The sequence below is a fragment of the Cyprinodon tularosa genome, unplaced genomic scaffold (genome assembly GCF_016077235.1).
Source record: "Cyprinodon tularosa strain WSP-4 unplaced genomic scaffold, ASM1607723v1 ctg273, whole genome shotgun sequence".
Classification (NCBI taxonomy): Eukaryota; Metazoa; Chordata; class Actinopteri; order Cyprinodontiformes; family Cyprinodontidae; genus Cyprinodon; species Cyprinodon tularosa.
Genome location: NW_024038978.1, coordinates 656,911 through 671,447, shown reverse-complemented (window position 1 = coordinate 671,447; position 14,537 = coordinate 656,911). Strand labels below are relative to the sequence as shown.

Sequence of the window (14,537 nt, the reverse complement as noted above, 5' to 3'; positions counted from 1 at the left end):
ATCCTCCTCTTTCTCTTGGGTGTCTGTTTATCTCTAGATCTCTGTTATCAGGTCTGGACTGCGACATCGACATCCCTAAGACCATCCAGATGGTACGGCAGCAGAGATCCGGCATGGTGCAAACAGAGGCCCAGTATAAGTTCATCTACATGGCCGTGCAGCAGTATATAGACACCGCTCAGAAGAGACTAGAGGAGGAGCAGGTACTGCTGAGACATCTTGGCTTATGGACACTAAAACATTAGCATCCAGAGTATGTTGGCTTTTAGTGTGAATTTGTTTTCCTTTTTTCTACCTGTTTTTTCCAGAGAAATAAAATGAAGGAGAGAGAATATTCAAATATCAAGTATCCTCAGATAACCAACTCGAGGTCTAAGCACAACATGACATCATCCCGCTCCTCTTCAGTGTGCGTATTAACATCAACGCCAATGGATCATAGAGCCAGAGTAATAAATGTGTGAGCAGTAGATATCTTAACGTGTGTTTTTTTCCTCCTTCTTAGAATGACTAATGATGATTCTTCCAGCGTGTACGAGAATATAAACTTCCGAACCCCTCAGACGTCTGTCAGCAGTAACACCAGGAGATAAGATTGCTGCTGTGGGCTTTGCTTTTCTCTCTTATCTGCCTCCTGGTAAGAAAAGCTGCAACTGGTTTTTGTATACCTTTACACCAAAAAAAAAAAGAAAGTTAAAAATAATCCACTGGCGTTTGTTTCCGAGTTTGAAGACGTTTCGCTTCCCATCCAGGAAGCTTTTTCAACTCAAAATGTCAGGAATAGAGTTGAGTTTGAGGTTTTATAAAGAAACTCCACAAAGCCTTGTTTTTGTTTGGAAAACATGCAAACAGTTCCAGCTTTCAAAAACCTAAAATGCAGCCATTGCTGTTATCATCGCAGCCCCAGCCCCTGCACAGGAGAGCGGAGGACCTCGTCTGTTCACCCCAACCAATAATTCCCTTTGACGACCAACCTTTCAGACACTTAGATGGGTATGGGGTATTACAGTCTAACAAAAGACGCCAAACGACGGCCATTCCAAAGGGGTGGAGCTCTTCATCAGTTCCAATTTGCATGTTTTCAAAACAAAAACAAGGCTTTGTTGGGCTACTCTATAAATCCTCAAACTCAATGTTATTTCTGACATTTTGAATTGAAAAAACTGCCTGGATGGGAAGAGAAACATCTTCAAACTTGGAAACAAAGTCCAGTGGATTCTTTTTTTGGAATGACTATGGATGACTGAGAACCTTCACCAGCATATATACGTTTACCTGCAGCCCACTTATGAAACAAGCTCCAGGTTTCAGTCCGGTTCTGTGTAAAACAGCTGCAATTGCGTGATACTTGAAAAAGAAATACGTTTTTATAGACACAAAGATAGAGCTTATGGGTGAAAATAAAATAAAAGCTAAAGCTTTGGATTATTTAAAGCTTGATATTTCTTTTTCTTTTTTTGTTTCTCTAAAATGCCTCCCAAGTGCAGTCCTGGGTTCCCAAAGTGAGGGTCGGGGCCCCTCGAGGGTCACCAGATGGTTTCACAATCCTCCTCATGGGATTCCTGAAGTGTAGCATGAAATACATAAATGTAGCATGAAAAAGGAAGATGTAACTTTAATTTTTTGATCAAATACATTATTACAAACATCAGAAATGTACAATTAACTTGCAAAATCCAAAATTTATGAAATCTCAAATTAATTATCTGGAAATCAATTTAAGATGAAGTATTTATTAATTACATGCCCTTTTAAATTATTACAAATATATTTAAAATTATTTATGTTGATAACTAAATGTCATTGACATTTATTTATTGTGTCATTAGATATTCCCATTAGATATTTATAAATATATTTAAATTTTGAAATAAATTATTAATTGTCCATTTAATTAGTTCAAAATATCTATTGCTGTTAGACAATGGATATTGCCATAAGATATTTATAAATATATATAAATTATGAAATAAATAATTAATTGTCCATTTAATTAGTTAAAATATATTTTATTGTAATTTAAGTTATTAAATCTCCTAATAAATTATATGTAAAGCCATATGAAATTATAAATTGAATTTAATTAAAAATGTCATTCAGTTAATTAAAAAATTAGTCATAATTACATCATTGTATATGTATAAATAAATAAAGAGTAAAGTAATTGTAAGTAGTTTTAGTGGGTTATCCAGTTTGTGGTTTTGTGTGAAATGTTTGGGATCCCCTGATCTGGAATGTTGAAGAAAGCATCAGTGTCGCCAAACCTGAGACACCTCTCAGCCATTTTACCTCGCTCTGTCTGGTGATGTCATCATATATTTTGTAGAAACGTGCAGTTTTTCTCCCCACTTTTCCCACATTTCTCCAATTAATAAAGACGTATTACAGATTAGGCTGTATGATGCTTTAGTAACATTCTCCTAAATGATACCTTTGCACAAAATGTAAAGGAGCCTAAACAATATTTGAATGTTATTATCAATCAGTCAGCATCGCGGTTTATACAAATCTAAATGCTGATGTCGGATAAAACTTTCTTAGTGTTTTTTTTTATAAAGGGTCTTTGTTAAATCAGGTTTTTGTTTCTGTCGTCTCTTTGTGTGCAGCTTCAGCAGAGGTGTTGCTTGGCCAGAGTCTGTAGAAACCCCTCTTGGAGTAAAGGAAGGTTGCATTGATGGACCCTGGCCTGGCCTGAAGGTGGGGAGCTGACTCCTCTCCTGCTGCCGTGCTGCTGCTGGACCCCCCAGGCTGCACTCTGACCCCATCCTATGCAACAGACAGAATGATGCCCCCGTCCCGGGGTCCCTTCACCCTCACACCTCTCTTTGACCCTTCAAACACACCCTGACTCAAACTACTCAAGTGCCTTGTGACAGGATGTGTCTGTAATCCACAGCCAGATGTTTCATCTCCTATCTTGTTGTTTTCAGATCCAGGAAGCTAATGCTAACCTGCTAAACAGGCGCTTGTTTGGTGCGACGGAAATTAGGCGCCGGTTCTGCTGACAAAGCTCCACAGGACCGTTGTGGAGGTCAGGGCTGAGTGTCCTAAAAAATCCTTCCTCCTCAGTCTTTCTTTGCTGCCGTTCGAACTTGAACCTTGCTCTGTTTTCGCTCCGTCTCTCCCGCTGTGGGAGTTTATTAAAGCCGACGCTGAGTGATGAAAAGGGGCGGTTACGTAACCTGCTACAGGGTCCTGAGGCTCAGGAAGGGCACACAAGCCCACCCTTCTTATTCTTATAAAAGTACTGATTAAATTCTGGATGTGAAAATGATTTTAGGTCTAAAGTGACTGAAGATGTTGTTTTTAATCCCTGTTGTTGTAAATGTTCCTGTTCCCGGGCATCCTGGGATGGTTTTCCACTAAGAACCGGTGACTCTTAGGAGCACCTTTCTCTGTCCGTGATTATTAAGCTAGGCTCCCTTTAAAAAACAAATTATTCAATTAGATGTTTATTTTATTCCTTCTTCAAGTACTTTAAGATGTCATTGTGCACGATTTTGGTTTAACGGGTTTTTATTTTAATATATCTGGGATAAGAAGATTTCTAAGACGAGCACTGACCTCAGTACTGATGTTTCCTGGAGTCCTTATTTCACTATAAAATCACAGAGAGAGGAAATTCTGAATGGACATGGTGATTGAACTGTGTCCTCAGTGAGCTGCACGTCTGCAGCAGTTCAACATCTGTCAGACGGGATTGTCACAAGGAGACGAGGAAAAGGGGCTGATTGCAGTGGGCCAGATGGCCATCTGCCTGAGATTAAAGAATAGATTTGTCTCCAAAAAGTAATTTAGAAGACGGCCGTAATCCAGGTTTGCCGACAGCCGGGCGTGTAAACCGACGTCATTTGTGGGATAAGTAGACTGGAGGCGTAGTGGGACGACTGTGTACGTTCCTGGCAGATTATTGGCTATTTTTATCAACAACAATCTAAATTAACTTGATCTGATATAAGAGTGAACTCCTTCTTTAGCCACATTTTTAAAACCGTTGTTATGACGTTCCACTACTTACACATCTTTATCTTTCCTGTTAAAAGCTAAAATGTTAAAAGGAGGTTATATGACGGATAAAAAAAGTGGTGCTTACAGTAGTAGTCATTCAAAATTTCCTTACTTTCTTTGATGGACCCTTGGCTGGTCCCCTACAGTTCCTTTTTTAAACCTCAATTTATTTGCTAAAATATTCTTTCTGTCATGATTTGTGGACATTAAGATCTAGAGTAGCGGCATCTCCTTGTCAGGCCCTGTAATTAAGAGAAATTGTGGAGTCAGAGTAAAAAAATATGCAAGAGGGGGGTCACTCCAGTGGCTGGAGGGGATTTGGCTGGGAGTTGCACGGAGGTGGGCTGCGATTAGGCTGGCGTTTAACTGGGAAGGGCCATTTTGAATGGCTGCTACTGTAGGTGTTGAATGGAAGGAAAAAAAGTAAAAAAAACGTAAAAGCTACAGTAGTAGTGCACATGATCCCAATAAATGAAATCCATCACAACCAATCCCTCCATAACATGGCTGCCTCCCTCAATAAGCAGGGAGATAAACAGGTGTTCATCAGAGACACAGCCAAGAGAGGTGAAAGGAACCACAGCTCAGGTCAGGGAACCTGTTTAAAAGTCAGACAGGGCGATGTCTTAAAATCTGTGGGTTTTTTTTTTTTTTTTATGCAGGCCAGTTAGTTATACGTCAGCTTGTACACCTAAATTCATCCAATCATATATCAACGCTCATCTGTCAATCATATTTTTTCAGTCATAGCATCTTGAATCATATGTCGCAGCTAAAAAACGAAAAGGTTAAAAATCAGAATCATTTACTTTACTGTTGAGTTCCGTCCCAGTGTTCACAGGGATGGACGTCTGTGTCTTCAGCAGGCGTAGAGCTAACAGAACTGGCAGCGTTGCGAGGCAAGGGCTCAAACATGTACGGCTGTAAGCCTTCTACACCAAACCAAGCTTCTGCCGCCCTGGCATCCTCTTCCACAACATCTTCATCCCGCTTTCCTCCTCTAAAATGTATGATGGACGAGACTCATCCACGACCTCCGACACAAAACTCTCCTCCTCTTGCATGTTTCCGCTGTCCATAGCATTCCTTGACAGTGTCGTTTCTGAGTCACCAATTTAGAGCTACTTGGTCCTAATTGAATTTCCCATTGGGAACCTGCTAGCACTAAGTTGCTAACTGGTTAGCACATTCAAACTTGCTTGCCAATCTTCCGCCACAACAACCCCGCCCCCTTGATAAATGACCAATAATATTCACTTTATTCACTGGAGAATTCGGAAATGCAACTGTTGGAACAGCCGCTTCCCTACGACTTTAAAAACATAGGAGGAAAAACTAAAGACTTTAGACTGAGGTCCAAACACCCTGGACATGTCGAGCAGGCAGGTCCTCGTCCTGACAGAAATCCCCTCAACAATCTGGCCGAGTTGAAATAAATTTTTGCCAACTGTTTTTTATCCAGTTTCACTTGGGATAAAAACGATGCATTTATAAAATGTATTAACTCTGTCTACAAAGTAGGAAGGATTGGGAAATAAGTTTCCAACATTTATTGGGATATCCTTAACAGTGTCGTCCACATCGTGCATAAAGGGAAACCCAACGCAGAAACCCGCCAAAGGGATCCAGGAGCATCATAAGTCCACCTCTGAGGTCCCAACTTGTCTTTTATATCCCACTTTCTTTAAAGTTTGACAAAAGATGATCATACATCTATAATGTGACATGTTTGCTTCCTTATAAACCTGGAAATATCCAGTATTTTTAAACATTTGTTTTCCTTTTCCAAGCTTTGACAAAGAGTCCTCTACCACTGAGACCGTGTGGAAGATGGTGTAGAAATCGCAGCACTCTGTCACTACACTGAAATGTTTGTAATTCTTTTCAAACTTTGGTTTGATCCTGTTGAATGTAATCTGAAGCAGCCATTTTTGGAAACTATTGCCGCCCATTTCCTTTGTTTTTAAATTTTGAAGGCTTTTCCAGTTCTTAACTATTGAAATGTTTTGTGAACAATAGCTGACGTTCATTGATTGGACGCCGTCTCTGCTTTGCTTCAGGGAAGGCCCGCCCTGCCTGTATTTGAAATACTGCACTACTCTGTGTTTTCACTTTGAAGTATTTTGTGGTCAGATGAAGGAAAGTCATTAGTGGATTGTTTCCCCGCTCTGTGGTCATTTGCTGTGTGTGTAATTTTGATCGTCTTGTCACTTCGCCTGTCTGGGGGGGGGGGGGGGTCAGATTGGTGAAACTGTAGTACTTGAAAGTGTGAAACTTCTCAGGCCGTGGGAGTGTTTTTGTTTGTGCACTAGACTGTTTCTCTTCATGTGTTTTTCTTCATCCTTGAAGTTCTGTTTTGTATTGATCTGGTCGATAAAGTCTGAATCCTCGGAGGGATACAGTCGTGATGTTTTTCATGTCTGCTGGTCCTCTGACATTTTACTTGAACATGTTTATGTGATTTAGATTTGATTCCTTCCCCTCACTGGCTGCACTATGCCTGATGTTGTTGTCCAGTTTCCTGTTGATCTTGCACTGGTTCCACCCAGACGCCTTTCTTTCTGTCTTTCTCTGGGGGGGTTTTGAGAAGCTTTGGCTACAACTGCTGACACAACAAGCTGCCGGAAAAAGCCTCTCAATAGATTAATATCGCATAAAATAAAAGACTTTAAGATGGAACAGTCACGTGTGTTTTTATTTATTTTTGTTTTAATCAGGAATCTTTTATGCCAGCTGTATATTTCCCAGCTTGGACAAATCCAGGTCTAAAGTCATTAGTATATACTCGAGCACCCTAGGTAAAGGTATAGATCACAGGTCATTGATTAGCGGACCCAACCTGATTTAAAACATTTATAAATTACTGCATGTTGTCTGACGACTGTGTCTAATTTCACTTGCGCAGCTTCTCCTGTTAATATGGTAAAGCCCTCCGGAGCGTCTGGGAGCATGCAACATGTGATACAAATGATCCAATGAGCTGCTGTCAGTCTGGGTTGCTGCTGCTGCTACTTTTAGACACAGCAGGCAAACCTGTGGCAAGCCGGGCAATGGGAAAGAAGGAGAAGATGAGAAAAAGAGCAGAGAAAGTGTGGACTGCTGGAAGAACTGTGGTGAACTGGTGACAGAAAAGTGAAATGGTGCTCAAAGATGGCCCTGCACATTTAGAGTATGTTTGGCTCAACCTGCTGCTGTGAAGCAGGATTCTCCACCATGAACAGGATCAAAAATAAATATGGATCCAGGCTCAAAATGAGCACCTTGATATGTGCTTAAGAATGGCTTTGTCTCCATTCAAACCCAGGTTTAAAGCCTTGCAGGGCAGCATAAAGCCCACTGCTCTTATTAAGACAGAAAAAAAAACAAAAAACGGTCAGTTCAGGTGTTTTATAAAATTATAAAATATGTGAATCAGGAAATTATCTATATACCCAAATGAACGATTGTTGTTCTCTGCTACAAAAAAACACTTTAGATTTTAAAATAAAAAAATGCTCTATTTTTTTTTTTCTTTATTTTTTTTTCTTTAAAAAGTCAGTGTATAATATGAATTTATAAACACCTCATTTTATTTCAGTGTTAAATTATTTTAAAAGTAACAGTTTATAATTAAAAATGTCTCTGGACCTTTACTGGTTGAGGATTTTCTTCATTCGGACCCTACTTATTTTTTAACGGTTACCCCTGATTTAGGTAGTTTTAAAAAGGGTACTTTTACACTTTAACTTAAGTAGAAAGCTTAAACTGATGCTTCTACAAAAGTGTTTTTTATACAGTAGTATTTATACTTGTACTTGAGTAAAAAACAAATACTTTAGACACCTCTGGAATTATAGGAGTAAAAACAGTGAGCTGCTGCCATTGCTGTGTAAAAGTAAAGGGAACACAGCGGGACATAGCAAGGTGAAGGTGAGAACCAGAGGAGCAAAAAGAAAACATTCTGATCATAACGTAGCGGAACAGCTTGGGTAGAGTGAAAAACACTAAAATGATGAAGGTGTTTTATAAAATATGTGAATGAGGATATTGTCTATATAACAAACTGAACGATTGTTGTTCTACACTTCAGAACACTTTAGATTTAAAATGGAAAAAATGTATATATTTTTTAATTGAAAAAGTCAATGTATAACATGGATGCATAAAAACCTAATTTTATTTCAGTGTTAAATTCTGTTTAAAGTAACATATTATAATTAAAAATGTCTCCAGACCTTTACCGGTTGATTTTCTTTATTCAGACCCAGCTGATTTTTAATTGGTTAATCCTGCTATAAAGTATATAGTATATAGTCAACTAAAATGATAGTAAACATGTTTATTTTTTATATAAATTCCTTTCAACTCCCCGCCTGGAAGCGTTGCCATATTTTCATTCACCCCGGTTTAATTTTTAACCAGTTTTCCTGGCAGATCAAAAGGTCCTTTAAGGAAGTTAGACATTTATGGTCCACTTTGAGATAAAAGCGTAAATCTCAGCTAAGTCTTAGCAACTGTATATATAATAGCCGAGCAAATTGGGAAAACCCAGAGGCCAACTTTTCCTCTTTGTGACGCACCTCCTGGAGGAAAGGAAGGAGGGACGGCTTCCTGGCAAAGCAAAGGAATAACGGACACTCTTAGTCAGAGGTTAAAGGTCGATGCAGGAGGAAAATGAGCTTGTTGCTATAAAACACAGAAGATTTACTGTTTACCAAATGTCATAGTGCTCTCAAAGTTAATGATAATTGATAAAAGTATGAATTTCTTTTTTCTAGCATTTAAAACAGTTTAGACACAAACAAGTGTAATACTTCAGTTTTAATTCTGGTTTTGTAAACAAAGACATATCAAAAAAGGCACAATCAATGTTACAGTATACTCAGTTTTTCATTGGCACATCTGGATCCCATTCATTCGCTCTCTGTGAAAAAATAATTCTCATAATGACGTGACGAAAGTCTCCATTAGTAGACAGTGAAGCAACAACTGTCTGCTGAAGACAGGAAACTTGTTACAGGATGTCATTTAAACTGATTTCAGAATAAAAGCTTGGATTCAAGTGCAAATTTCCTACTACCAGAGCTTTTTCTTTGCCTCGGAGAATAGTGCAGATGAGTTTAACTTGATATGTTGGTATAGAAAAGTTGGTAGTAGGAGCTTTAATTTCTGAGGTTATGTGAAGTTTGGTGACCTTTGATTGATCCATCAATCAAACACTCCTCTACGCCTGTCTGAGCCCTTCAGTGGGGCGGCGCCTGCCTACGTCACGCTTCGACAGCCGCCCTGTTGCCTGTCCATCACAAGATGCGATAACGCACTTATCCAAAGTGCAGTTCATCATTAAAAAGTGTCAAGAATATTTTGATAAACTTCTAAAGTGTCTTTTTTTTAGTCAACATCTACTGTGTAGTCCTTCAAGTTACGACATTTAGCCTTTTAGACCAGATCTGCTGATAAGTGGGCGAAACGTGGTGGTCGTGGTTGCGGTTGTGCTGATGTGGGGTCCATTTCTCATACAGCGCATGTTTCCAGTGGTGAAAACGCACTGCAGCGGCCATAGCACCACTATAACCAGTAGCACCATGAGCACAATGAAGAGCACCATCCTCTTCCAGTCTGCCAGTCTCCCCATCAGACCAGATCTCCTGGGCCTTGTCTGGACTGGAGGATCCACTGACTTACTGGCCCCAATGTCAATGCAGATGCAGAAGCCTGTGGGACTATCAGGGGCCCCTGAGATGGCGTCTTGTCTGGAGCTCTTGTAGCACAGCTTCTCCCCCTCCAACCACACAGGCTCCTCATGCTGTTGGTGGCTGGGGAGTTTGCAGAGGACTTCCTGGCTGGTGGCCAAAGCAGGGGGACCGTCCTCAGGCAACATGGTGGGGTGTCGGCAGAACGGGCAAGAGAGGCGCGTGCTGCTGCTCCCCTCCTGGTCGTTCAGTGTCACAACCATAAGTCGGGAAAGGCACTCCAGGCAAAAAGTGTGCGTGCACTCCAGCTGCTTGGGTGTTTTAAAGACATTATCATAGGTGTTGTAGCAGATGGAGCACTCCGGCTGGCTGGCCACGGATAGCTTCTTCTGCAGCTCTCCTGGAACTTCCTGTCTGGGAATTTGCATGTGCCACACCTGTGGAGTGCTTTCTTCCATCTTTGGAAATGTAACGCTTCCTCTTTGTCCAGGCGACTTTTTGACTGATCGTTTCTGGGTTATCTACAAAAAATTAATAAGCAGAAGAGATTAGTTATTCGTCTAAATGTGTTTTTCGTTCATTCCTCCCAATAATCCCGACAAGAAAACTAGGGCAGGTTTTATACTATGAATGTTTGAACCTTAGGCTATTTTAACTCCCCCTCAGTACACTCCAAAATGTCACAAAACTGGTATTTGACCTGCCAGCTGAGTAATTCTGTAATAGGAGTGATGCAACTGGGTAAAACGGGATCAATAATGTGGATTTTGTAAATTAAAGGCATAAACAAACAAGGCAGGGAAGAGTTATACAGAAAGACAGGGGAGTACGTCAGTCAACATTTGTAATGTGGGTGCTTGTGCAGGTACAACGTAGGCGTTATTATTTAGATAACATAATGTCCCTCATGAGCATAACGGTCAGGAAAACATTTTAAACTGGAAGAAAAGAGAAAGCTGGAAGGAAACCATATAAAATTCTAAAACGATTCTAAAACGAAGTGACTAAATGACTGTCGGAATGAACTACTTTCAATTTGGTTTTGAGCGATAACAAAAAGTTACCGCTACACTCCCTTGTACTTAATCTCAATAACATGGATGAAGCCAAACATTTGCTATTTGAAATTCGGCTCTTAGTTGTTTTTGTTTTAGATCTAAAATTTTTTTATTTCCTATCTGAATCTTGGTTACATGATTCAAACCCTAATAGTTTAAATCTCTGCTTTTATAAGAAGGGTTTTTAATTAATTATAAAGGGACTATACATTGAGAACATGCCTTTTAACTCATATCACAAAATCAGGATTATGGATAAAATGCATTTTGTTTTATTCTGATTGTGTTTTAATGCTTATATGTTTTTTTATTTTCATTATTAGTGTAATCAGCACTCCTGTAATGAATAAAGTCGTTTAGTCCTGTTTTAAACAGGTTCTGTTAATGATAAATCTATTATCCTTTCCTCCTTTCCATAAAGTTAATATCAGTAGCTGTTGGAGTAGAAAGGACACTGTGTGGTTGCGTATAGCGTGGCGATTGGTTGGTTGGAAGCTGTAGTAGCACAGGTGTTCTTGTCACTATGCCCTCAGGGCTGGTCCTGCTCCTTTTCTCCCATGAGTACAAAGTCTCCACTTGTACTCTGGCTAATCGTTCCATCTACCCTTGACATTCCTGCAACTGTCCCTCTTTATTCCTTGCTGAATATGAACAAGCTACACAAGGATTAGAACAGATGTTCCTGTGTAATTGCAATGACAGCTCATTATTTTCACAACAATTCAGTTATAAGGTTTAGTCTCTGTTTCTCAAGTGAATAATGAATCCAAGTCTTCTTCAGTTTCCTGAATGATATTTCTTTAGGAGGAAGAAGACATTATCTGGACTATTTAAGGAGATTTTGTGGTGTTTTGAGCACATTAGCGTTATTCATAATGTTTTATACCCATTGTAAACTGAAAAAACAGCATCTACATTCTTCTTCTTTAACATATAATTTTGAGACTCAAATAAAAGTGCTGGCGTCAGACTTCAGCTATGTGTTCAATGGGATCTTAGTTTAACTTAGTGACAAACTCAGAGACTTTGTAAAATATTACAATTTTTAATCTAGACGCCAACGAGGAGGAACGCTGCAAAGTACCCCTTTACAATATGATAAATTACTCATTTGCAGACTATATTAAGATTTGACCCACTTAATTATAAGAAACCCGAATAAAGAGATACCTGTATGATTGTTATTTTGTAAGATAAGTAATATATATATATTTTTTTATTTATTTCTTAAGAGAACTTTTAACTAAAAATTTAAGGGAGGAAACTGAAACTAAGAAATTGTCTCGGATGGAAGTTCCTAAATGTAGATAGTAGGAAATTATTATTTTTATTTATTGCATTAGTATACATTTATATTGATTAATACAAAAAGCACATGTGATCATATCTGCATTTTTTTAAGGTTGCTGTTAACCAATCAGATGTTAAAGGAACAACAGAGACAATTTCATTTGTTTTTCACTGAAAAATAGATCAAATATATACTAACATTGTATATATGAATAAATGAATATATATGAAATGTAATTAACTCGATTACTAACAAGTTTAGATACTCCTCCTGAACATATCTATAATTTTAAGTGACAAAGATGTTTATAAAAAAGTTATGTTATTATTGAATTTATTTGACAATTCAGCTCTAGTTGCAGTGTTAACCTGTGTTTTACTTTAAAGTAAAAAGTCTGAGTTTAGTTTAAGGTGGGGGTCATACTGACTGAAAAAATTAATTCTCTCATTTTTATTTAAATAAAGTGTGGGGTGACCACAGGGAGGAAGTATTATTCATTAATGGCATTCAGGCTGTGACTGATAGACTGATACTCCTCCACAGGATCAAATATTAACTTGCAGAGTTTTTGCCAAACCCCAAACATAAACTTCAAACACTGGGTGGGTCTCTTTATTGCCCCCTACTGCTTTTATGCAGTGTTGTGTTTTTCCTCTCTCGTCCCACTGACCTGTTTACAAAAAGGAATCACAGCTCATTAGAATGTGAGTCGATTTGTTTTTCTTTTATTTTGGAAGCCAAATTAAAAGTATTGATCTCTCCCTCCTTTGTGTTATCCCAACTGCCTGTTTCTGCATATCCTGTAAATCCAACTGTCAATGCTTGCACTACCTGTTCTCAGCATGCAAAGCAAATGAAACTTGATCTACCTGAGGTTTTTTAAGAGTGTGGGGGGCGGGGGCCCTTGCACAGACGGTTAAACAGAAGGGAGCATGTGTAAACAAGAAAAACAATGCGGGCAGCAAAAAGCAAGAGCCACGAGAATCTGAATGAAACAAGGGCTCAGAATGTAGTTTTATGACAATCCAACAATAAGAATAAACAATTCTGATGAAACTTCACATGTTTTTAAAGAAATGCCTTCATTTGTTGAAGAATAAAGCAGCTGTCTATTGTGCTGTTTTTCATTGCTAAAATGACCTTTCCTCTTTATATAAATACCTGGGAGGTTACAGGACAACATTAATGAGTCATTATTAAAAATACAGATTTAGATCTACAAAAAAAAAGTCCAATTTACCTGATAATTATAAAGATGCCAGGAAATCCTTTTGTCTTTCACTCAGCCTGGTTCTATTCACTCCCTTTCTATAAGGGAATACATTTTAAAAAGTTGTTTGACTTGAAAGATCCCAGTGGATGCAGTTGTTCCTCTGCTCAGGTCCCTCCCTCTTGTGTTGCAGCTCTGTCTGAGTGGCTGCTGTGGTAAAAGCTGGATCTTTCCTCCTCCTCAGCCGTTGGCCGTTGCCACCTGCCCTGTTCTATCAGCTCCCTTTTTAGCCCATATGCAAATGGAAAGTCTTGGCCTTGGGGTGGCGTCTACAGTGGAGGAGGAGGGGGAAGAAGAAGCCTCAGAACTGTGGAGCTGTAATGATTTTTCTTTATTGAAAACTCCTCCCATTCTCTGTTTATGGTGTTGGTGTTCTACCTTTATTTAGTGTGTCCACTCCCTCATCCATAATGCAATAACTAACACCTTCTGCACACAATTATAAATGTTGCAAATCCTTTAGACAAATAGTTTTACCTTTTCTCCTCAGCATCTGAGGCCCTTAAACACATCATATTCTCACATAAAAAATATATGCATGACCTTTTACGGGTTTCAAAAGCTTACAATAGTGAAATATTTATTGCTTCCAATTTAAAGACACTATTCAGTGGTGAACTTCATTAAACTCTGACAAGTGGGTTATAAATGTTGTTTTTTTACATGATTTCACAGGATACAGGTATTTATAAACCACTGAGATAAAATAAATGCTTTGTTCCTCTATTTCTGTTTGGCTTGATGACATCACAAGAGGAACAAGGACTGAGTTAATCAACAAGTATTAGTTAACTCTATGACAGACAAGGACGTTTTGAAAGATTTTATAATTAGCCCAAAAGAATTTGCCAGGGATGGAAACTATCTTCAGTTTTCCATCTAAACTCTTATATTTTGTGTTTGTTTTAATAATACTTTACAACCAAATACAAAAAAAGCAGAAAATCTGTCCATAAAATGAATTTCTGTAGCTTAAAGTGAGGAGAGGTGCCTGTAGCAGCTGTATATTGTATGTGGTTGAGGATCGGTGATGGATCCGACAGGAAGTAGGCCCCCAAATCAGCAACCACCGGCGCTTTGCATGAGCCTTTTTGGTTTGAGACGAGACATTCATGCAGAGGAGTCATTTCAATGTGGCCGCTGATAAGGTAACAGCTGCCGTTGCAAGACTCACTTCCCACAGGAGCGCTCCTCTGAGAGAATGACCTCCTGTTCCTCCTTCTCAGCAGCGTTCAGTG

At 38.9% G+C, this 14,537-nt stretch overlaps 2 protein-coding genes across 3 annotated transcripts in view; one reads left to right on the top strand and one right to left on the bottom strand.

Moving 5' to 3' along the window:
* The window catches only part of ptpn11b (protein tyrosine phosphatase non-receptor type 11b), a 91,163-nt gene extending 87,116 nt beyond the window's left edge, over positions 1–4,047 (top strand). For both annotated transcript variants that reach the window (XM_038289916.1, XM_038289917.1), the window contains exons 13-16: positions 52–203; positions 309–409; positions 506–637; positions 2,607–4,047. In XM_038289916.1, coding sequence (XP_038145844.1) covers positions 52–203; positions 309–409; positions 506–593 — 341 coding nt within the window. In that variant the 3' untranslated portion in view covers positions 594–637; positions 2,607–4,047. The remainder of the gene's footprint in view (positions 1–51; positions 204–308; positions 410–505; positions 638–2,606) is intronic.
* A 4,743-nt stretch (positions 4,048–8,790) lies between these two features.
* Positions 8,791–13,572, bottom strand: LOC119786475 (RING finger protein 223). Its single transcript, XM_038289863.1, has 2 exons — positions 13,270–13,572; positions 8,791–10,201 (listed from the first exon to the last, which is right to left on the bottom strand). Exon 2 carries the CDS (start codon positions 10,136–10,138, stop codon positions 9,419–9,421), a length of 720 nt encoding a protein of 239 aa, XP_038145791.1. The 5' UTR covers positions 10,139–10,201; positions 13,270–13,572; the 3' UTR covers positions 8,791–9,418.
* Positions 13,573–14,537: the final 965 nt, after the last annotated feature.